At 58.9% G+C, this 22620-nt stretch overlaps 10 protein-coding genes and 2 non-coding genes across 12 annotated transcripts; 6 read left to right on the top strand and 6 right to left on the bottom strand.

The window, feature by feature from the left end:
• Positions 1-25: 25 nt before the first annotated feature.
• On the bottom strand, positions 26-2806 carry MVES1_000947 (uncharacterized protein; the record flags this gene model as incomplete). The annotated part of the gene is made up of 1 exon (XM_056205803.1): positions 26-2806. One exon carries the CDS (start codon positions 2804-2806, stop codon positions 26-28), a length of 2781 nt encoding a protein of 926 aa, XP_056061778.1.
• A 228-nt stretch (positions 2807-3034) lies between these two features.
• Positions 3035-5377, top strand: MVES1_000948 (uncharacterized protein; the record flags this gene model as incomplete). The annotated part of the gene is made up of 1 exon (XM_056205804.1): positions 3035-5377. One exon carries the CDS (start codon positions 3035-3037, stop codon positions 5375-5377), a length of 2343 nt encoding a protein of 780 aa, XP_056061779.1.
• Positions 5378-5472: 95 nt separating this feature from the next.
• On the top strand, positions 5473-7905 carry APL5 (AP-3 complex subunit delta; the record flags this gene model as incomplete). Its single annotated transcript, XM_056205805.1, has 1 exon — positions 5473-7905. One exon carries the CDS (start codon positions 5473-5475, stop codon positions 7903-7905), a length of 2433 nt encoding a protein of 810 aa, XP_056061780.1.
• A 71-nt stretch (positions 7906-7976) lies between these two features.
• On the top strand, positions 7977-9080 carry MVES1_000950 (uncharacterized protein; the record flags this gene model as incomplete). Its single annotated transcript, XM_056205806.1, has 5 exons — positions 7977-7995; positions 8022-8294; positions 8325-8494; positions 8527-8601; positions 8631-9080. 5 exons carry the CDS (start codon positions 7977-7979, stop codon positions 9078-9080), a joined length of 987 nt encoding a protein of 328 aa, XP_056061781.1.
• Positions 9081-9384: 304 nt separating this feature from the next.
• Positions 9385-10992, top strand: MVES1_000951 (uncharacterized protein; the record flags this gene model as incomplete). The annotated part of the gene is made up of 1 exon (XM_056205807.1): positions 9385-10992. The coding sequence occupies one exon, from the start codon at positions 9385-9387 to the stop codon at positions 10990-10992; it is 1608 nt and encodes a 535-aa protein (XP_056061782.1).
• A 252-nt stretch (positions 10993-11244) lies between these two features.
• MVES1_000952 lies at positions 11245-11327 on the bottom strand. The gene has a single exon. It is a non-coding gene; the product is annotated as a tRNA-Gly (tRNA).
• Positions 11328-12470: 1143 nt separating this feature from the next.
• Positions 12471-13994, top strand: TIM54 (mitochondrial import inner membrane translocase subunit tim54; the record flags this gene model as incomplete). The annotated part of the gene is made up of 1 exon (XM_056205808.1): positions 12471-13994. One exon carries the CDS (start codon positions 12471-12473, stop codon positions 13992-13994), a length of 1524 nt encoding a protein of 507 aa, XP_056061783.1.
• A 130-nt stretch (positions 13995-14124) lies between these two features.
• TRM9_1 (tRNA (carboxymethyluridine(34)-5-O)-methyltransferase) lies at positions 14125-14953 on the bottom strand (the record flags this gene model as incomplete). The annotated part of the gene is made up of 5 exons (XM_056205809.1): positions 14125-14142; positions 14180-14464; positions 14491-14766; positions 14796-14841; positions 14895-14953. 5 exons carry the CDS (start codon positions 14951-14953, stop codon positions 14125-14127), a joined length of 684 nt encoding a protein of 227 aa, XP_056061784.1.
• Positions 14954-15032: 79 nt separating this feature from the next.
• Positions 15033-15989, top strand: MEU1 (S-methyl-5'-thioadenosine phosphorylase; the record flags this gene model as incomplete). The annotated part of the gene is made up of 1 exon (XM_056205810.1): positions 15033-15989. The coding sequence occupies one exon, from the start codon at positions 15033-15035 to the stop codon at positions 15987-15989; it is 957 nt and encodes a 318-aa protein (XP_056061785.1).
• A 15-nt stretch (positions 15990-16004) lies between these two features.
• On the bottom strand, positions 16005-16110 carry MVES1_000956. The gene has a single exon. It is a non-coding gene; the product is annotated as a tRNA-Ser (tRNA).
• A 50-nt stretch (positions 16111-16160) lies between these two features.
• Positions 16161-17055, bottom strand: CET1 (mRNA-capping enzyme subunit beta; the record flags this gene model as incomplete). Its single annotated transcript, XM_056205811.1, has 3 exons — positions 16161-16346; positions 16377-16904; positions 16936-17055. 3 exons carry the CDS (start codon positions 17053-17055, stop codon positions 16161-16163), a joined length of 834 nt encoding a protein of 277 aa, XP_056061786.1.
• Positions 17056-17141: 86 nt separating this feature from the next.
• On the bottom strand, positions 17142-22569 carry MSH6 (DNA mismatch repair protein msh6; the record flags this gene model as incomplete). The annotated part of the gene is made up of 2 exons (XM_056205812.1): positions 17142-19116; positions 19265-22569. The coding sequence occupies 2 exons, from the start codon at positions 22567-22569 to the stop codon at positions 17142-17144; spliced, it is 5280 nt and encodes a 1759-aa protein (XP_056061787.1).
• Positions 22570-22620: the final 51 nt, after the last annotated feature.

A 22620-nucleotide genomic window follows, 5' to 3' on the forward strand; every position in this document is an offset into this window, starting at 1 on the left:
AGCACGACACAACACCGCCGCAGCGTCACCGCCGCGCGTCCCCGCCCATCCACCATCCCATTCCACGTGAGACGGTGGTTTCTACAGCATCACGAAGCGCTGCCGTGGATGGGAGCAGCGGTGCTTGGTGCGGCGAGCCCTGGGGCGGCGAGCCCAGTGTATCAAACAAGCTGCGTGCTCTACTCGCCGCATCACCAGCATGCGGTGTGCTCGGCCCGCTGCCCACCCCATCCAGCAGTTGTGCCGCGCGACTCGGCGGGGAACGCGGCCGCGCAAGGAGCCGCGAAAATGCCGGCGTGTTTTGTGAGGGCACACCAGGCGCGACACCAGGCGCGACGGTATGTGCGACATCCAGTACACGAGGCAGCTGTGCCGGCGGCGCTAATGCAAGCGCATGCCCCAGCACCATGGCGCGCGGCCGCGCATCTTCCCACGCGGGGTGCTTGGCCAGCTGCAAGCAAGTACGCCACGCGATATCGCGCGCCTCGCGCAAAGAACCGTCTTCGTCGCGCCCACGCCCCTGCTTTGCGAGCACATCGCAGTGCCCTTGTGCGGCGCGCATATCTCCCGCGGCGGCCGCGGCCTCGGCGAGCATCGCGCCGATGCGCACGCGGACGAGTTTCTCGCTGGGCTTGGGCTCTGCGCACCAAAAAGCCAGCGCGCGGCCAAGATCGTGGATGTGCGGCGCGCGGTAAGCGCCGCTATGGAGTGCAAGCAAGCGCGCGAAGATCACGAGCTTGTCCGGCATCGCGTCGAGCTCTGCGGGCGTTAATGGCTTTTTGGGCTCGTGCATGCACGGGAGTCTGTACTTGGCCAGCTGCCCCAGCACCGTGAGCCGATTCCGGAGGCGTGCGACTGGCGGCGTTGGCGGCGCAGCGGAGAGGCATGCCGCAGCGCGTACAAGCGTGGCGTGTGAGAGATCGATCGCAGGCGCTTCTGCCATGGCTGTTTCGGCCATGTGCAGCAGGAGCGACTCGGCGTCGGCAGACGTAAAGCACGGCGCAAGGCGCGGCGCAAACTGTGGAAGCGACTGGGCGAGCTGCTGGGCAGTGTTGAATGCCTGTGCGGCGTACAGTGCGCGAAAGAAGAAGGCGACAAAGGTGCGTGGGAGCGGCGCCGGCGCCTCGACGCCGATGTACGGCGCAAGGTCCAGCAAAATCCGCTCGAGCCGCCACGCTTCTCCACGCGCGCTTTCTACCAATGCGGCACACAAGTGCTCGCTGCGCGAGTCCGACATGCCTGCATAATACCGCGGCGCCCGTGCAAACCCATGCGCAAGCAGTGCGCGGCCAAGCGCGACGAGCCGTGCTGCCATCGCGAGCGTCTTGCGTATGGCTGCGTCGCTTGCAGGCGCGAGGTCTGTCCAGAGGGCGCGCACACCCGGCGCATCGTGCTCGAGGATGTGCTCGAGCACGGCGGCAAGCGTATCGCTTTCGGCATCTGCGGCCACCGCACGGCCCACGGCGTGCATCGCTTCGTAGCTCGCCGCGTCAGCAGCAGGACACGCGCCGAGCACGGCAAGCGCAAGCCGCGCTCGTGCGTCTGCACTGGCCACCCAGTCCGTCTCGAGCGCAGCGGCGAGAATCTCGAGGACGCGCGAAAAAGAAACGGCGGGTGCGCTGTCCAACAGCGCGAGGAGCATTGGGATCGCAATGTCCGGCTCGTTGTGAAACTGTACAGGATCGGCATACGTGCCGGTACGCAGAAACGGCGCTACAGCTTCGCGCAGCACGCCGACGACGTGCGCCGCAGCCATGGGCTGCTTCGCGATGACGACCATAATGTCTTGTGCGTGCGCGCCGTGCAGTCGATCGATGCTCCAGCGCGTTGTGCTTGGCGTGCCGTACACGAGCATGTCCAAGAACTGCAGCTCGCTGGCGGCGCCTTTGAGCGATACAAGACTCAGGCGCACCCCCGCGTGTGCGAGGGACAAGGCGCGGTCCACCAAGCCCCACGTGGACTCCAGCTCGGAGATCACCGCGGCGTACCAAGCGCTCAGCGCGCTCGGCGGCGGCGGTGGCGGCGGCGGCATCGCGGCAAGCCCTTTGACGCTGAGCGCCTCGACGACCGCGGGATGCTCGACCCAGGACGCAGCGCCGCCCATACGCGACGTGGCGCCGACAGCGATGCCGTCCATCCACGCGCCGCTCTCGCAATCTTCTACGGGCATCCGCGTGCCGGGCAGGAGGCGCAATGCGGCCAGCTCGTGCGCCCACACGCCGCCGGCGGTAAGCAGTGCGTGCAGAAGGGAAAAGCGGTGGGGAAAGAGCGCGCGTGCGACACATACATGCGCGCCTAGCAGCGCGCGCAGCGCACGCGCATTTCCCGCAAGGCACAAATTTTGCGCGTGCGTGAGGAGCGGCGTGCCGGCAAGGGATGCCATATCCGCGTCTATATACGCACTCTTCTCGCGCGCGATGGGAATGCACAGCAGCCACTGCATGAGCCACAGCTGGCGGCGCAGGAGCGTGCGCGGCAGCCTTGTGGGCTCCGCCGCGAGCCATGCGTCTACGCCGCGGACGGTCGCATCTTTGCGGAGCACGTCCTTGATCTCGTCATCAAATGCGGCCGTGCGCTCGGCGACATGGGAAAGGATGCGCACGGCATCGCGCGCCTTCCACGTCGTGCGCGCCGCGCGCACTGCCGCAAGCGTCGCCGCGGCGACCCACCACGGATCGTCAATCGCGTGCAGCATCGCCTCAACGTGCTCGGGCGGCGCGGGCAGTGCGCTCAGCAGTGCGCGCCGCTCGCATGCGCCGTCCATCGGCGTATGTGCGTCGTTTGCGCGCTCCACAACGCGCGCCATCTTTGCCCGTGCGCAGGACAACGGCGGCGTGCACACTTGCTCGGCCGCGCAGTGCATGCAAGATGCAACACGTGGACAAGGAAAACGCGCGGCCGCCAACGAGAGTCGCACGTGTCACAGTGCGCCGCACGAGCCAAGCAAGCTCCACGCGACAAGGGTTGGTGTCCAGAAGCTTGCCTCCCTTCTTTATCTTTGTTGGGTAGCACGCGTCTACGAAGACTTATTGTTATGCTTGAGAGTCTTTCGAAACTTGGCCATGTTGGCCCCACCCTGCTGCACCGCTTCGAAAAGCTGGGACCAGTGGCCGTGACGGCCGTGGCCGTTTTTGGCTCGGTCGCGTTGCTCGCCGCGCTATACCGCCCATTCCGCGAAGTGCTCGTCTTTAGCTACAACTGTTTTCTGCAGCCACTCGGCAAGACGTCGAACCAGGCTGAGCGCCTGGACCGCTTCTACGAACACCAGGCGGGGGTGTACGATGCAACACGCACGGGTCTCTTGCGCGGCCGCAAGACGATGCTGAAGCTGTGCGCTGCCGAGATGCGCAAAGTCCGTGCGACGCACCCCCAGAAAAAGCTTGTGTGGGCTGATATCGGCGGTGGTACCGGCTGGAACATCGAGGTGATGAGCCAGTACATGCCCCTTGCGGAATTTGATCAAATTTACCTCATCGACCTGTGCGAGCCCTTGCTCGAGATTGCGCGCAAGCGTTTTGCACGCATGGGTCTGACCAACGTGCAAGTGCTGTGCCAGAACGCGAAAGAGTTTACGCTGCCGGGGCTGGCACCCGGGCAGAAAGTGGACCTGTTCACCTGCTCCTACTCGATCTCGATGATGCCGCCGTTTTATGCCGTGCTCGACCGCATCAACGCATTGCTCGACTCGGTCACGGGTGTGTTTGGCGTAGCAGACTTTTACGTCTCGAGCGCCGAGTCGACCTCGGACCAGAGCACGCTGGTAGGTGGCTCGGTGCGCCGCCAGTGCCACTGGCTCAACGGCTGGTTCTGGCGCAACTGGTTCTCGCTGGACCACATTGAGCTGCATCCCGCGCGCCGCGACTACCTCGAGCACAAGTTCGGCACGATCAAGTGCTTCAATGGCCGCAACAACTTCATCGTTCCCTACCTCGTCCGTATTCCGTACTACATCTGGCTCGGCGTGTCGCGTGAGCGCGACACGAGCAAGTCGGTCCAGGCATTCGAAGTCGAGGCGGGAAACAAGGTCGTCGTTCTCCCGTCCTTCCCTGACGTTGCGCGCACGCGGTTCCAAATGGAGCCCGGCCAAAAAGACGCGCAAACCCCGCAAAAGGACTTTGCCGTGCAGTGGCCGCGCAGCTCGTTTCACTACCAGGACAAGCAGTGGCGCCTCCCGTTTGTGGACGACCGCTTCAGCGACATGTTCCGCACGTGGATCTATGGGTTCACCTGGGAGGACCCCAAGGTGGACATTGAGTTCCTCGACATGGGCCCCCAAGACTCGATTTTGTGCATCACAAGTGCAGGGGACAATGCACTCCACTATGCATGCACCGCCAGGCCCCACAGGATCCACGCCGTGGACATGAACCCCTGCCAGGGCCATTTGCTCGAGCTCAAGCTCGCCTGTATTGCCTCGCTCGACTACGACACGTTTTGGAACATGTTTGGCCACGGCAAGATTGACAACTTTCCCGACCTGCTCGATGGTGTCATCTCGCCGTACCTCTCTTCGCATGCGTACCAGTTCTGGCGCATGAACAATAGCTCGTTTGACCGCGCGTTTTACTTCCGTGGCTACTCGGGCCATGCTTTGCGCCTCGCCAAAATCGCGTTCAGGCTCATGGGCGTGCGCAAAGACGTGGACAGAATGTGCACGACCGACACGCTCGAAGAGCAGAAGAAAATGTGGGACACCAAAGTGCGCAAGACGATTATTAACGAGACCTTGATCCGCCTCTTTTTGTCCAACCCCGCCTTTCTTTGGAACGCGCTCGGCGTCCCGGTCAACCAAATCAACATTTTTAAGGAGGAGGGAAGTGTCCAGCAGTTTGCCATCGACACGCTCGATCCGATCCCCAGCCGCGCCCTGCTTTCCAATGACAACTACCACTACCGCCTTTGCCTCATGGGCAACTACACGAAAGAGAGCTGCCCATTGTACCTCAAAAAGAAGGCGTTCGAACAGCTCAAGGCCGACAACAGCGCCGCGCTCGACTCCTTCCGCCTGCACACGGACTCGATCGTGAATGTGCTCCGTGGACTGCAGGACCACAGCTTGACCCGTGCGATTCTCATGGACCACATGGACTGGTTCGACCCCATCCCCCCTTCGAGGCCGCTGCCTTCGCTCGAGCATGCGCGTGACGACAATGAAAAGTCAATTTCTGACTTGGACCGCGAGGTGGTCGAGCTTGCGCGCGTCATCAGCCCCGGCGGCGCCGTCTTTTGGCGCAGTGCTGCCAAGCATCCTTGGTACGCACAGCGCTTCGAGGCAGGTGGATTCCGCGTCACGCCTCTGCAAATTCGCGGTACGGATCGTGCGATTGATAACGTCAACATGTATGCTTCGTTCTACAAGGCCGAGCGTGTGCAATAGAGTAGTATAGCGGTAGGAAGGCTTGAATTCATCGCCGTGCACGGGCCTGCACATTTCAGCACGTGCGTTTGTCGCTTCCTCCACGCCCGCCGCGCATGTTTGAAAAGTCGCTAGGCACCTTGATCAAGGGCCTCCGATCGCAACGCGGCAAGGACGAGGCCAAGTATGTCGCCGGCGTGCTGGACGAGATCCGCACCGAAATCAAAAGCGCCGATATGGAGGTGAAGGGCGAGGCTGTGCTCAAACTGGCGTACCTGCAAATGCTTGGCTACCAAGTCAAGAGCGTCTCCTTCCATATCCTCGAAGCAATGGCGTCGCAAAACTACCGCATCAAGCATATAGGGTACCTTGCCGCCGCACTATGCTTTGCCGATGATACAGAAGTGCTCATTCTCGCGACGAATTTGATAAAAAAAGACTTGCATTCTGCGGCGCCACTCGACGTGCTCGTCGCGCTCAACGGCTTGTCGCATGTCATCAACCAGGAACTTGCACAGCATTTGGGCGACGATATTGCCAAGATGCTCACGCACTCACGTCCGGCCGTGCGCAAACGCGCCGTACTTGTACTGTACTCTGCAATCCTTCGCTACCCCGAGCTCCTGGACAGGACGTGGGAACGGCTGCGCGACCTACTTTGCGATCCAGACCAGAGTGTAGTCACTGCCACGATGAATGCCGTGTGTGAGCTTGCGCGCCGAAATCCTGCACCGTTTGTCGCACTCTCGCCCCAGCTGTTCGATATCCTGACGAACTCGTCGAACAATTGGCTGCTTATCAAGGTGATCAAACTCTTTAGTGTGCTCGCGCCCGTCGAGCCGCGCCTGATCCGCAAGCTGCAGCGCCCCCTCACAGACATTATCAGCACGACGCCTGCCATGAGCTTGCTGTACGAGTGTATTCACACCGCTATTACTGCAAACATGCTGGACGGCGAACAAGGCGAGCAGCTCGCACAGCGGTGCATCGCCAACTTGGGCGAGTTCCTCGAAGACCGCGATCAGAATCTGCGGTACATTGCTCTTCTTGCCCTCGCCAAGCTCGTTCCTTCGCATCCCGACCTCGTCGCGGGCTACCAGGATACGATCCTCGCCTCGATCCGACACCCCGACATGACCATTCGCCTCCGTGCACTCGACTTGGTGTGCCAACTCGTGCATCGCGACTCGATGCGGCACATTGTGGAGGCGCTGCTTGATGCAGTAGCGCAAGACGACGCTGCGAACGCACGCTCGGCAAGCACTGCGCTGCAGACCGTGTTTGGCACGCACGCCGCTGTAGACGCTAACCCCCAAGGTATGCCGGCATTGGACGCCGTCGCTGTCGCGAAATTCCACGCGCAGGTCGCGGAAAATGTGCTCGAGTTGGGCAGCGCACACGACTACGTCAATGTGCCCGATATGTCGTGGTACTTTGACATCTTGTTGCGTATGCTGGACATGGTCGATGCAGTGCATGCGGTGCGCGTCGCCGACCAGCTGATCGAAGTCGTCGCACGCACGCCCAAGCTTCGGCCTGCTGCATGTGCACACCTCGAGGAGGCACTCGGCGCGCAGCCGCACCACCAGTTGCTGCGCGCCGGTGCGTGGGTATGCAGCGAGTACCCTTTGTACACAGAAAAGCCGCAGCATCTCGCACAAATCCTCGTCCAAGACGTGTGCGACTTGCCACTGAGCGTGATGGACACAGCCATCCAAGGCGCGATGAAGCTATTTGCGTACTGGACCGCGTCGCTTTCTGACGCGTGGGACGCAGATGCGCTGGCACAGGTCCATGATGAGACTGCCTCGTTGATTGCGCGCCTGCGTGCCTTGTCGCAGCACGCAAGTCCCCAGATCGACCAGTGCGTACAAGAGTCGCTGCAACTGCTCCTCCTCCTCCAAACGGACCTAACGACGTACGAGAAACAGATGCCGCGCCACATGCTCACTCCCCCTCGCCGGATCGCCGCGGGCGAAGAACAAGACGCGTGGGCCGAAGAGGCCGCAGCAAAGACGCCTGTAGAGAGTCCACGCGCTTTGCACCTCCTCCTTCCGCTTTACTTTACACGCGAGGACGAGCCACTGCAGGTAGTCCCCCTCGAGGCCGCGCTGGATGTGCACGCATGGGTCGTGCCGCAGTCAACATGGGCCGCGGTGCTCGATGTGGTCGAGCCGGCGCAGGCAAAGGCAAAGGCAAAGGCGCAGGCACAAAAAGAAGGCGCCTGCGCCACTGATTCTATAAACCTGGACGCTGTACATGCACCCCAGCACTCTACATACAGCCACGCCAGCACGCGCGACCGTGCTGCGGCGCACAGAGACGATCCCTTCTACCTTGCAGCGAAGCCGAAAAAGAGCGGGCGGAAGAAGCATGCCGCACAAAACACCGACGACCTCGACGAGATTCCCATTGTACAGCTGAGCATGGCAGACTTTATCCCAGCGACCCCCGCGTCAAGCTCGCCCGATACCCAAGTTGCCATCGCCGCCTCCCTTCAGCCTAAGGTAGTCACGCGAAAAAAACGACCAACACGTAGCGGTCCATAGACGCAAAGTGCCCAATTTCACAAAATGGGGCTGCTTGTGGAGGCATTCTCGCCCAGCCACAGCCTGCCATCATGGCGGAAGAAGAGAACGGTAGGCTATTGCAGCGCTAACCACAGTGCATGCCAGGCCCGGCGACACCAAAAGGACGATTAGCGTCGCACTGCTCGTCACGGGCGAGCCGCCAAAAGAGGTGCAGGACTCGCTAAAGGGCGGCTATGAGATCATGTTCCGCGACATGTTTGCCACGGCGTTGGCCAGCATTCCGCGCTTTGACTGGCATCCGAAGATGTCTTTGCAGATCCAGGCCTTTAACGTCGTCCTCGGCGAGTTTCCCGAGATCGAGGAGCTCGACGAGGGCAAGTGGGACGTTGTCGTGATTACCGGAAGCCGTACGTATCTGTACACTACTAACACGCTAGGTACGTCGGTGCTGAAGGAGGACGAGGTCTGGATTCACGTCTTGTCCCGCTACATTACCCACCTTGTTGACGAGCACCCACTTGTGCGCATCGTCGGCATCGGGTTTGGGCACCAGCTCATTGTGCGCATCTACGGCGGCAGCGTCGTGGAGGACCGTGCGAATGGCGAGGTATGTTGCATACGCAAAAACTCACGCTGCAGTATGGCGTCGCGGATATCCAGCTCACCCCCGAAGGCATCGAGATGCTCTCGCCCATCGACAAAAAGACGACTTGGGTACGTCTCCACACATACTGACCTTGCAGCGCCTTGAACAAGTACACAGCGACAGCGTCGTCGAGGCACCTAAACCAGTCGACGACGACGAGTGGATTCTTCTCGGGTCGTCCGCCAAGTGCAAGTATCAAGGCTTTGTACTGCGCTACCCAACCCACGCGCCGCCTCTCCCTCACCTCGTCAACACCTCATCATACATTGCTTTTGACGTCGACGACGTGGCTACGGGCGCCGCAGGGCCTATGCCTATCCGCAGCGCGCACATCCTCACGCTGCAGGGGCACCCCGAGCTGAACGCAGAACTGACTAAAGCAGAGCTTACCTGCCTCTGTGCCACCGGTCAGATGGACTGGGATGCACGCGATTACGCGCTAGCACAGGCGCAATCGGGAGTGTCGGATGGCGCGCAGACCGCGCAAATGCTCTTGGCGATGCTTAGCGTCGAGCCAGCCGTCTCCGATGTCCCATTGGACACGTGAGGACCACGACGCAGGAATCTGCAAGGCATCTGTATCCCTGTGCAGCTGGTACATAAGTGGTATCCAATGGATAGCTGCCATTAGAAAAGGGTGACTGTGCAGCGAAATAATTCGCGGGAATCACGCGAACCCAGCGTAAATTTTTATAGAGTACCCAGCCGCATGAATCTTGCACTCTGGCTCATACACTGATCCGCACCACTACAATACAGACAACTTCGCTGTGTGACCCAACCTTTGCAGCCGTTTCGCAAAGGCAGGTGCGTGTCGCATTCAGGGCATCGAGGATCGCTTTTGCTAGATGATGGTGATTAACCCCGTGCTTCCATCGGCGTACAGATGGCTGGATATGCCCTTCAACGCTTTACGCTCCGACCGGTGGCCCACATACTGGCAGATCTCATGGGACGCCCAAGGGTCGCTTGAGTCATGCTACGATATGATCCCCATGCAGCTACGGCAGTCAATTATTCGCCGTATGAGCTTCTATGGCGCTAGTCGCTTGTCGGTCACTGCATTAGCCACCGCGACAATGCTGACGGGAGCCGCGGTCCTTATCTACTACGCGCCATGGGGCGATTTCGACTTGGATATGGGCCAAATCCTCCCTTACCCTCTGGATTTTGAGTCGTTTAGCATGGAACAAACTGGAGAAGACGATTGCGACGATGACGAACACATTGATCCCGAACTCTTGGATGGGTTTGGGTTCAAATCTGGCCGCTCATTCAGCGCGGTTCTCACCAGTTCTGACCCTACCAGTGGTCTTTGCCACAAACCCATTACCGTGAGCTTGGATGGATCACCGCGCCGCGCATCTACACCCAATGGAGCGCTAGGCGCAATCTCCTCTCTACCAGCTACGCCACTCAGAGCAAGTGTTTCACAGTCACCGGGGTCCTCTACCCCCGTGCACTCTATTTTGAGGCGGGACTCGCACCAGGATGGCTTACCGACTATTTACTTGCGCTCGGACAGCGTTTCGAACGAAAACATGTTTGGGCTATCGCCACTTCGATCACCCCGTTGCTCTTTGTCCCCTACATACAGTTTGCTTACCAAGCGCAGCTGTGACGAATCGCTTTGGTGCCCTTCAATGTCGTTAGATGGCGACGGGAGCACTTCGCGGAGCAGCAACAGTACCTCACGGAGCATTATGCCCGTCGAACCTGACTGGGCGCCTTTCGCGAATACACACGAACGTGCACGGAAGCGCGCTGTTGTGGCATCGTTTGCAAATTCGGTCTCGGATCAGCAAGTGGCCATGCGCCATTGTCTTCCGCACGTTTCGCCGCCCGAACTCGAGGACGGTCGCGAATTTTGGTTTGAGCGTTTCACACAAAGCACTGCTGCTGCGGGCCGTAACTGGGACTGGCGCCGCCGTTGTAAGAAGGATCTTGCGGATATCTTGGACGACGAGATCGCAAAGGATACCTCGCTGAAACAGGTAACGGACGGCGAGAAGGAGCCAGTCGCTTCATACCGTGTGCCGTTCGCAACAATCGACTTATTCAAAGCGAGGTCGAATCTCCCTAATGACTCTCTTGCTCCCATGTCTCCTACTTCTTCTACCTCTTTTGCCCTTCCCCCTACTCCAACAAGCCCCGGGTTTGGGCCTAATTTAACCGTTCCGGAATATGACTTGCCCCATTCCGAAAGTGCACCGGAGTTGTCGGTGCATGGCAGCAGCAAGCGGAAGATAACGCTGGATATGGATACGCTCGAGCGCTCTACATCGTCCAACGATGCAGGGTCAGAGAACGTGCGTCCCAAATCGCCGCGCTCGCCATCGTTTTACAACCGAGCGGGCGTAGAGCCGTTGCAAATGCCATATGGCAAAGCATCTACGCTTCAAATGCGTTTCAAGAATAAGTTCGCTGGCCGCGTGCGCAGCACGCTTCGTGGCATGTGAACCTTTTTTGCGTCTCTCATTTTTTGTTTGTTTGCACTCTCCCTTTGGCCAAGTTGAAAAAGGTCACCCGTTTTTACGATCAGATGCATAAGACCCATCGCACATTGCATCCGTGTTTGTGCATAATTCACAAGCCGTTCCGTTAGTATATAGCAATTGTTTATAAAGTGCAGTGAACGAACGAAATTACGTATTCAAAAATTTGGGTAATTTTTCTTAGCGCAAGTGGGACGGAACGGGATTGCAAAAAAATGCGCCAAGGGGGAATCGAACCCCCGGCACAGCTACATCTTTGATGATGGCAAAGCTGTATTTTACCACTAAACCATTGGCGCTCGCTTTTGAGAAGCATACTGTACAAACTCAGATATAACCACGCTGCATATCAAGCCGTGCATCCAGGCGACACCACCTTTTGCACACTTTACTTGTTTTCAACTTTACATTGCTCGCGCTTGCAGCCTACCACGTACATAGCTCAATGCAGACAGGGATGCCTCTTCTGCCGCTTCATATAGGCGGCGCCGCTGTTCACCACTCGTATTTCCCCAGCTCTGCTGGAATACCAATTGCGCAGACGGCGCTTCGTCAGGCGTGGCTTGCATAGCGTTCTGACCAGAGAAGGCAAAAGCAAACACGTGGCAACTTCGCGCAATACTCTCCTCCTCGGGGCTTGGATCCACCAGGATACTGCAATGTGAGCATGCCAAGCACGACGTACCAGAAAGGTCCCTGTGTGCCAGTTACATCGCGCGTTCGCTTCGCATCGTCATAATGCAGTACTACACACGAAGCTGCTGTGACAGTCGCACGCATAGGTAGTGCAGCATCCAGAATAGCCAATGTCGATCCATTAATCGATGCCGCAATCTCTGCGACCAATAGTGGCCGATCAGGCAACGCCAAGAGCGGCGGCGCACCTCGCTGCTGCGTACTATTTGGCTCCTGCAAGGGCACTTGTCCTCGCCCGTTGATCGTCATTACGAGCGTCGAATTGGATACCTGAGGCACACTTAGCGTCTGGACGGTCAATTGGATTATCGTGCGTGGGTGATGATGCAATAAGAGCACTGCTTTGAACATTTTTTGCAGCTCTGCGGCAAGAGCCTTTGTAGGTATACCAGCACCGCCCTCCAATGGCGACACGACCAATTGAAACGCGGCGACGTCGGTAAGCTCGTCGCGAATGCGCACTTCAGCGGGACCATATATGGACGCTACTGTCGCTTGTGCACCTATATGTGAGCTTTAGCGCTAAACGTACCATACGCAAATCGGCCACTCCCATCCGCGCGGCGAAGCGTACCCATATCCAAGCTCATGGCGCGGGGCGCAAGCAGCTCCCTGCGCATTTTCAGATGTGTGCAAATGCGAAAAGCAACGTTTGCTGACGAAAGCCCGCACAGAGCACAAAAAAGGGTGCAATGCGTGCGCGCGTGGCAATTTTGATTTTTGTGCAACGTCACTTCTTCGCAGATATGAGCGAGGTAAAGGAGGCGAGCGGAGCGACTCCGCCACGCCCGCGGCAGATTCCTGCTGCGCTGCGGCCATTACATTGGATGGGTATTCCCCAGGGCGTGCTCACATGGCAACCCAAGTTGCCCTCGCGCAATTGGACCATCTTTTGGACGTGTCTCGGCTCATTCACTTTTTTGTACTACTATGATAGGAAAGAGTGCCGCAGGATTCGTGCAGAGTACGTTGAACGTGTACGTGGTCTATCAGAGGAGGTGATGCAGCCGTCCGAGCTACCGCGCAGGGTGCAAGTGTACACGGCCAAGTATCCTGGCGACGACGACTACGAAGCCGGTGTCCAATATTTCAAGCGGTACGTCAAGCCTGTGCTTGTCGGAGCCGCTGTGGATTATGAGATCGTGAGTGGTACGCGTCTCGGCGGCCTTGCGCGCGACTTGCGCGACAGGATCCACTCGCGCCGACGAAACTTGGCCGGTGTGCAGCCGTGGGATAACAAGTTGGGTGCGGCTGCTCTGCCGTTTTCGCTTACCCCCGCCCAGGCACTGCAGCGCGAGCTGGATGGAGCAGTGGTGCTTATTGGCCGCCCTGCGCTGAAAGAATGGGCATGGGCTCTGAAAGAAGGCTGGGGTACATTTATTCCCGCCGAGCCCATTGACCGCGACCAGCAGCTGGCGGAGTTGTTGAGCGAGGACAATGCATTTGACGAGATCTTCAAGGAGGATGTGGACAACGCAGATGCAGAAGTGCCGCTCGAAAAGCCCGCGGCGCCGTCGCAAGGCTTTATGCTTCCCTCGAAAGTCGCGTTCCAAGGGGCCAAACGCAGTCTTCCCATGGGCGTGCCGGATGCTGCGACGAGCCAGAGCCCTGTCCCCGAAGGCACCACGCCAGCACCCGCGCCCGAACTCCCTCCGATGCTTCCGATGCCCGCCCAGCCCCCTATCTGTTTTGTGGACTTTACTGACCTGGTCGGTTTCCGCAATATCCCAAGGACCATGGTTAATTTTTTCAATAGGCGCAAAGAAGTGCGCAATGGTGGCGAAGCCGGCCTGGCGATTGTGCTCGGGAACAAGAACGATGCGCGCGAGTTTGATGTGCGACCGCGCGGTACCGTTCCTTCTGAACCATTGCAAGGCGGCGATTTGGACTGGGGCGTGGAGGAAGAAGCGTTTTACAGGCCCAAGTTTCACCGCACGTTGGAGATCATTGCGAAAGAGCGCGAGCGCTATTACAATGTCCTGCGCGAGGAGCTATCTGCGAGTCGTGAACTGGCGCGGGGAGAACGCGAGCCTACACGGTCGGAAAAGTACGAGAGGCCGCGCGGCGAGGTGGAACTTCGGCAAGACCGATTCCAACACGAGCGCGACTGGCGCAATACGGAGATGGGGTATGAGATTGCGAAGACGGGTGTCGGCGTTGCGTGGGATGACCAGTGGCGTGGTAGCTTGCGTGTATTGCGCCCGCGCGGCCCAGACGAGTCTGTGCCGCGCAAGAAATACCCCGACGCACCGGCGGAAGAGCAGCGCTAAGCTGCTTGCTCTACGCGCCAAATGCCCCACCAATTTCCCTTGTCCCAGCCATGCGTGACTTTCCGCACGACTACTTTGGCATGGCTCGTACCGGGCACGGCGTTTGCTCGCAGATCGTCTGCGGCCCATGCTACGAGCTCGTCGAGTTCTGTCTCGCGAAATAGGTGATAGTATCGTTGATGTACTTTTCCTTGCGCTTCCGTCGTATGCTGTGGTGTCATGACCCACGGGACCAACACGTCTTGTGCCGATGCATCGTCCGAAGAAAGGACTGTATCAAATTTTCTCCGCCCGCCGCCGCGCTGCTCGTACGCCCATACAAAGATCATGAACCGGCCAGCGCCGCAGCCCATTCCCTCTTTCTTGCACGGTGCAACGGGACGCACAATGCGCACCAGCTCCTGTACGGCACGCATACGGCGTTCTGGCGTGGCAAAGTGGTGGATCGTGGCAATGCTCAGCGCGTAATCCTGGGGTCAGCACTGTCATGACGCACAAATACGCCCGTGCGGAATCCGCTATGCAATGCATCAGCCACAGTCACCTCGTTTTCTTTTGCTCTATCTTCTTGGTCGCCGAAATTGAGCTGTGCGTCTCGCACAAGTGGCTCGCACCGATCCGAGCCAATGGTCAGGATCGCCTGCTGGTTTTTTGGCGCGCCCGTCGCCAGCGCCGAGCGCAAATAAAGGTATTTTCCATTTCCACATCCAAGGTCCGCACCCACATTTCCATGGCTGAACGTCGCGAGAAATTGGGGAATCAGCGGCCACGGCTGGAATAAGTTGCTGCACACGTCCGTACCTTGTAGCGCGTGCTTGAAAAATGACCGGCAATCACATCGTATACGCTGCGGTAAGTCGCGTGGCCCGCTCGTACGCATGCACGTTTTCACTCTCATACGCTGCTGCATCCACAGCAGCGGGCCCTTTGGCACGCAGCACCGGCTCTGCACGCGCCATCGCGTGGAAGTACAGCCCAACGTGCGCGCATTCCTCCACAAAACCGTCCATTTGTCCCGCGGGCCAATTTCCACGTACCATGCAATCCGCAGCGCCGAAACCTGACTGGAACGGCCCTCCCATACACGTTGGCGTGATTGGTGGCAGTGGTCTGTACAAGCTGGAAGGAATCGAGATCATCGATTCCGTGCTGCCAGAGACGCCCTGGGGCCTGCCTTCGTCGCCGCTCAGCATTGCCCGCACGCCGTCCGGCACGCTCGTTGCGTTCCTTGCGCGCCATGGACTTTCGCACTCGTATTCGCCTTCTGGTGTTCCTGCGCTGGCCAACATTGCTGCGCTCAAGCACATTGGTGTCCGGGTGATTCTTGCGTTTTCTGCAGTCGGTTCGTTGCGCGAGGAAATTGCACCCAAAGACTTTGTGATTGCATCGCAAATCATCGATCGGACTAAAGGCATACGCCGCTCTACGTACTTTGGTGAAGGCGAGGAGAAGAATGTGGTTGCGCACGCCTCGTTTGGCGAGCCCTTTGACGTGCATTTGCGTCCCATTGTGGAAGGCATAGCGCGCGAAACGCTCGCTTCGCACAATTCCTCCGTCCGTGTGCACTCCAACAAAACCGTTGTCTGCATGGAGGGTCCGGCATTTTCGACGCGCGCCGAGTCGCTTATGTACCGCCAGCTTGGCGGCGACATCATCAACATGTCCGTGATTCCCGAGGCAAAGCTGGCGCGCGAAGCTGAAATGAGTTATGTACTTATTGCTACTGCGACAGACTACGATGCCTGGCGGGAGTCGTCCGAAGCTGTGAATGTGGCCGAGGTGATTAAGAGTTTGCAGGCCAACGCAGCAGCGTCGCAAGTGGTGACCAAAGCGTTGGTCGACAAGGTCGCTGAACTTGTCGAGGACGACAACTCCAAGGTCCTGACCAACTCGGACCGTAGTATGCGCTTCAGTATTATGACGCGCCCCGAGAATGTCGACGAGGGGGTGCAACAGCGCATTCGCTATATTTTGCCCTGGTACGGGAGCCAGTAGTGGAAAAAAATATTTCGACAAGAATGAGATTCGAACTCACGCGGGCAGAACCCAATTGCTTACCAACCGTACCGGTTGTGCTGATAGCAGGCAACCGCCTTAACCACTCGGCCATCTTGTCATCAAGGTGATCTTGGTTTGCACACATGGGTATCTAAACATGCACAACGATCAAGAAAAGGAATCGGCATTGCGGATCAGGAGACGGATGGTGTTGAGCAGGACCAAAACTGCATCTTCATACGGAGTCCATACCTGATCCGTACTTCCACTGCCATCTTTTGTATCGTAGGCTAGTTGCAGCAATTGCATAGGGTCTCGCACTTCCACTTCGAGTTCGTGCAGCGGCTCGTCTCGCTGTTGTCAGTGTTGGTTTCCTATACGCACGCGCTTAGGAAGAGATACTTGGGTCAAGTCAGTCTGGCTGTTTTGGTGTGTGTAGGATAGTCGGTTTTTTTCCCGGACAAAGCTTGGCACACTGTTTTCTGGTGGCGGCGGCATCGGCGTTTCCGTGTTTATGCTAATTCGAAAGTCAAATGGCCGATTTGGCGAGTAAATGTTCAGGTCGGCGATACGCTGCTTTCTGACCACGCCGTTGGGTTTGATTTCCGACGTGTTTGCGTCGCGTGTCACACGCAAGTGCACCGTCTTGCCGGTCTCATCGTCGCGCTCGTCGTAGAAAGCATCGATTTCTTTTTTGTGGGAATACTGCACTTGTTCGGAAGAAAGGAGATTGCCACTGTATGAAACCAGCTCGTTCAAGAGCAGGTTGTACCGCCGATGCTGTTCCATCGACATGTTGCTCTCGAAACGCACTCCAAGTGCTTTTGCATCGATGATGGTCTCGGTCAGCACTGGGAAGCGCAGCCGCTCGTCTGTGTTGCGGTCGACCAAAGTACCTATTTTTGCCTCAATCTACGCATGTGAGCATTGCAGCAAAGCGTACCTCTACATTTGCCAGTCCATTGCAGTGACCCCAAATCCAGTCTGCAACATACACGGCAAACTCATCCAATGCATCAACTCCGAAAATGGAGCGTGCCTCTCTTGGCGCGTCCGACACCATCGAGATATAGCTACGACGTTGCAAATGCGGAGACACGCGGCAGTTTTTTATTTGGGGATGACTAATCGGCTTGGCATTATGTACAGCTACACGTCGCGATTTGCTGCCTGCGGCACCGCTTCGCTGCGGGTGGATGTGCACTTCTGCATCCACGCTTTGCCCTCCTGGCTTTGGGGATCGTAAGGAAGCGGCACTCTCTCCTTCTGTGCACTTTCTTCTTCTGCAACGCACAACATGGTCGAGTCGTCGAGCGAAATAGGTGCCGTTTCCGCGCCGAAGCTCCCGTATAGGAACCAGTTCTCTTTCCATAACTCATAGCACTGCGCGCGTTTCGCCTGATCTCTGCGGAGAAAGCGCGAAACAACGCAGCGTGCAGGCGGCGTGATGAGCCGAAGTTTCGGGCCGTACGCCCCTGGGCCGCTTTCGCATGCGTCGTTCATAGGCAGCGGCCAGCGCAAATCGCCCTTGGCAATGCGGAGCAAATGTGCTTTACGATCTTTCTCATCGCGCTCTGCGTGCACCTTAGATGCGCAGTGTTGTTGTTCTCTGTTGGGCGCCTCTTGCGCCGTATCCACAGTGTTAATCACGGTGTCTTCCAGGAACGGCAAGCCGCCGGTGAGAAGTGCATACAGCACAACGCCCAATGCCCAAACGTCCGTCTTTCTCCCATCGTACTTTTTTCCGATAATGAGTTCCGGCGCGGCATATTCCTCGCTCCCGCACCTGGTCTCCAGCAGTTGATCAGGGCCGACAAAGCGTGCAAGGCCAAAGTCTGTCACCTTTATCAGTGGCACTGGTCCCAACGCCGCTGGGACCAGCGGCAGATTGCCAGCGGAGAAGAGTCGCTTGGTCATCATGATGTTTTCCAGCTTGATGTCGCGGTGGACCAAATTGTTCTGGTGCATCCATCCCACGGCACCGGTCAACTCGCCAAAGATGCGGCGCACAAGCCATTCGCGCTGCACGATATCGGCCTCGTGCGTGGAAATGAGATCGAAAAGCTCGCCGCCAGGTACAGCATCGAGGACGAGGGTATAGTGTTCGGGTGTCCGGAAGGCGGTGACAAATTGTACAATGTTGGGGTGCGAAACGTGTTTCAGCACCTCTGCTTCCCGGACCCAACTCACGCGCATGCGATTGTCCACTTTCCACGGCTCGCAGGCAATCATCTTTAGCGCGACGCGTTCGGACGCATTCCCTTTGGCGAGCAGCACCTTACTGAATGCGCCGGTACCGAGTCGATGCAGTACAGAGTATGGACCGACGCGCCCCTCTTGTTCGTCCTCGGTGGGCTGGTCGACGGCGCGAAGCAGCTTGTCGCCAAACACATCGTTCTTTTCGTCGAGGTGCAGCGGCAAAGCGTCGTCGCCCATTTGATTCTGATGCAACGGCAGGATGCTGTCGTTGGTGACATTTATAGACGGCCCATGCACATGGCGTGTCGTTGGCAGGCTGATTTTGGGCTCGGGCGGAAGCAGCCCAAACACAGACTGCCAGTTGCGTGCGGAGCATGTTTCGATGCTCGGTTGATGCGGCGAACTCAGCGCGCGGTGGCGCTGGCGGACTGTATCCACTGCAGACGCTGGCGTGCGACTGCTGGCACTGCGCGAGACGCCCTTGTTCTGCGGCGGAGTCGGTGTAGGCGCGGATACGTGTGAAAAAAAAGCATTTGTTTTCGTGTGTTTGTGCTGCGCGCTGTCGTATTTTTTGTCGTCTTCAACGTCGGACAGGTGCATCAAAGGGCTGGGAAGCGGCGATACGGCGAACCCGTTGAACTCGTTCCAATTCCGCTGGCTGCGCACCGAGTCGGAATGCTCGAGCGCAACGCTCTCCGACAACGGCGCCTCTGCGGCATGCGCTCCATGTCGCGCTGGGTCCTGGGGGTGCGTAGACCACGCCGCACACTCCCAATCATACGTGCCATGCTTCCTTTCTATCTCTGCATTCGGCGAGGATACGTCCACAATGGGCACGTCCGGCCGTGCAGGCTCGTGTGTGTGTACGTGTACGGACAAGGGCGGGGCTGGATGTGCCCGTTCGTCCTCCTCCCCTACACGTGGGCTATGGCATGCGCCGCCGTTGGGTGTGCTTTCAGGCGCACACTTGCGCCAACCTTTCCGCGACGCCGCATCCATGAATGCAGGTGGCGGGGTTAATTAACGTCGCGCTGGGCCGGGTTGGCTTGGCATCGGGGAATTAAGTTTCCTACACTTTTCCTACACAGGTCCGTGCAGCTGCGAAGAGGATGCGCAGCTGCGCGGCGAGGATTTCTGGGGGCGCGGATTGCGCATGGAGGCGGACGAGGAAGGCAAAATCGGTGAGCCTTTCGAGGGGGATGCGGCTGTGCGCGCGGCGTGCGTGTGCCTGCGCGGCAGTGTGGAAGAAATCTTGCGAGATGCGCGCGGCTTTGGTGCAAATCTCGCTTGGGACGCCGGCAATGCGCGCGACTTGTGTGCCATACGACGACGCTGCGATCCCCTCGACTAACTGGTAGGTAAACACGACATCGCGCGCCGCATCGTCGACCAGCACTTGCATGTGCTTGTTCGAGACGCGTGGATAGGCATCCAACGTGGCGGCCATGCTGGAGTAGTGCGTCATAAAGAAGCAAAGACAGCGCGTGCGCGCGATGATATGGTGCAGCACAGCATACGCAATTGCCTGCCCGTCGAACGTCGATGTACCACGGCCCAGCTCGTCGATGATCACGAGAGATTTCGGCGTGGCCTCGCGCATAATCTTGGCGGCTTCCAGCATTTCCACCATAAATGTGCTGTTGTTGCAAAAGAGCTGGTCGTTGGCGCCCATGCGCGACGCGATACGGTCGACCGGCACGAGGCTGGCGTGCTCTGCAGGCACGTAGCACCCGATCTGCGCGAGGATCACTGCAGTGGCGGCGGTGCGCGCCGTGGTGCTTTTTCCCGCCATATTTCCCCCTGTGAGGATCATCACTTCCTCCTTGTCGCCACCGAGCGCGATATCGTTCGGGATAAACGTCGCACTGCCGCTCACGATGCTGGGGCGTATGCATGGGTGGCGCAGCGCGGTGAAGCAAAACGCAGCGGTGTCTTTGTCCAGAAGCGTGGGACGCACCGCCGGTCCAAGTGCGGCTGCACTCTTGGCGAGGCTCAAGAGGCAGTCGATCTCAGCGACCAGGTGCACAGCGCGCGCAAACATGGGGTAGTCTGCACGGTAGAGCACGTAGATATCATCCTGGAATGCACGCACCGCTGCCAAGCGGCGTTCGCGCGCCTCTTTGAGGTGACGGACAAGGTCGCGGCCGTGAGGCGTATAGTAGCGCTTGTTCGCCTTGGTTTGGCTCATCACGATCCAGTCGGCAGGAACGCGCGTCTTGGCGGGCACTTCGATTTGGTAAATCTCGTTGGTGCCAATGTGTTTCCATGCGACGTGGCTCGACGGGATGCTGAGCGCCTCCACGCACGCCGCGCGTTCTTTTTCAAGCGCGGCTTCTGCTTCGCGCACGCCTTCTTCGGCAACGTCAAATGCGGGAAACTTGGAGGGGCGCGGCGTAAAGGACCCGTCGTCTTTTGCGTGGAAGTTTGCGCGGAGTGCTGCGGCCAGCGCCGACACGTCCGGCATCTCCTCCAAGCGCGCGCGAATGCCTTTCGAAAACTCGCTGGCAATCTCCAGGAGCTGGGCTCGGGCGGGAGAAAATTTGGCGTAGGCATGCAGCACGCTCAAAAAGTCGCGCGGACGCGACTTGCCCGCCACGATGCGCGTCTGCAAGCGCGCCAAGTCGGGCATGCCGCGCACAAGCGCGGCAAACGCCTCCTCAAACTGCGGCACACGCAAAGCATCGTCTACGGCGTCAAGTCGTGCATTGATCGCGTCAATGTCGGTGAGCGGCGCGGCGAGCCAGAGAGTAAAGAGCCGGCGGCCATACGGCGTAATGCACCGGTTCAGGAGGCGGTGCAGCGTGCCAGTGTCGGTGCCCTCGTCGTTGTGCAGGACGTTGAGGTGCATGAGCGACTTTGCATCGAGCACCAGCACACCATTCTTGCCGGGCGGTGCAAGGCGTGCAAAGTTGGCGCTGGCGCAGAGATCCACGTCGAGATTGAGCTGCTCGAGGTACCAGAGCATGCCGCCCAGCGCGGACATGGACAAACGCTCGCCAAGCAGCGGCTGCAGCGCGGCGGGCAGCGATTCCGGCGTGTCGGCGTGAAAGAGCGTCTGGAGGCGCAGCTGCGCAGCGTCGGCGTCCAGAAACTCGGTGTGGGGCCGCAGCATGGTGATCTGGCACGTCGAAGGTATCAAGTTGCGGATCAGACGCAGTGTTGCAGGGGAGATGATGCCCTTTTCGTGCAGCACTTCGCGGATGCGCAGCGAGCGGAGCAGTGTTTCGAGCTGGGTGAGCACCATGTCGTCCTCAAACGATACCAAGCGGAACTCGGCGGTGGCAGCGTCGAGCGTCGCGATGCCAAACGTGGGCGGCGCGTCCTGCGAGTGCCTGTGCTCTTTAATGCATACACAGTAGCTGCTTAGATCGTCCAGCGCCGCGCCGTCGACAATCGTGCCACCCGTCACGACGTGGCGCAGCTCGCGCCGGACAATTTCCGAGCCGCCCCCGCGCGATTTCTCGCCGACACGCATGCCCTTAGCGACGGCAGTCTCCATCTGGTCGACACGGCCCACTTTGTAGCCAAGGGCAAGGAGCTTGGTGGCAAACATGTCGAACGACGCTTCCGGGACGCCGACCATCTTCATTTTCACGCGGTCCGTAAGCTTGAGATCGAGCTCGCGGTGCCCAATCATCGCATCGTCCTCGTACAACTCGTAAAACTTGCCTTTTTGGAAAAAGAGCACCGTGTCAAAGTGGTGCTGCTTCAGCTCCCAAAACTGCTTTTCAAATGGCGTAAAGGTCTGCCAGACGGCAGGGGGGATATAGAGTGTGCGCTTGTCATAGTCAAGCTCGCCAGGACGATGGCCTTCCTTGTCGCGGACATCGAGCAAGAAACTGTACGCCTCTTCGTTCTCGATTCTACGCCGCTTTTCTCCCTGCGCACGCAGCTCGGCTTTGGTCAAGTGGCTTTGCGAGCGCGGCAGCGTGGGCGGCGCCAAGAGCTCCTTGCGCTTTGCGGCGCGCGGCGGCGGCGTCGCCGGCTCGGGCTCGGACGTTGCATCGTCCTCCGAGGCCACGGCACTCACAGCGTCCTCGTCGCTCGAAGAGGCGTCGGACGCGACAAACGCGTCTTTTTCCGCGTGCTCGTCGTCGGAAGACTTGCTATCCTCGGATCGCTCCTCGTAATAGCTGACACGGCGCGACGCGGCACGACGTCTTCCATCTGTCACAGGCTCGTCCGGCGCATCGCTTGACGGCGGCGGCGTCAGCGACGTGGGCGTTGCATCCCGGGCGTGTGGCGAAGGCGACGGGGAGGCTTGCGTCGGCTGTGAGCTCGGCGGCGGCGTCGCGACGTGCGGCGCGTGCTTCTGCGCTGGGCTCTTTGAAAAGAAGCCCAGGAGCGAGGATTGCTTCACTGCACTACCAGGCGCCATGGCCGTACAAAGACGCGTCGCGTCGCGCATTACAAAACACGTGCCATTGCG

Source organism: Malassezia vespertilionis, chromosome 2 (assembly GCF_029542925.1).
Source record: "Malassezia vespertilionis chromosome 2, complete sequence".
Classification (NCBI taxonomy): Eukaryota; Fungi; Basidiomycota; class Malasseziomycetes; order Malasseziales; family Malasseziaceae; genus Malassezia; species Malassezia vespertilionis.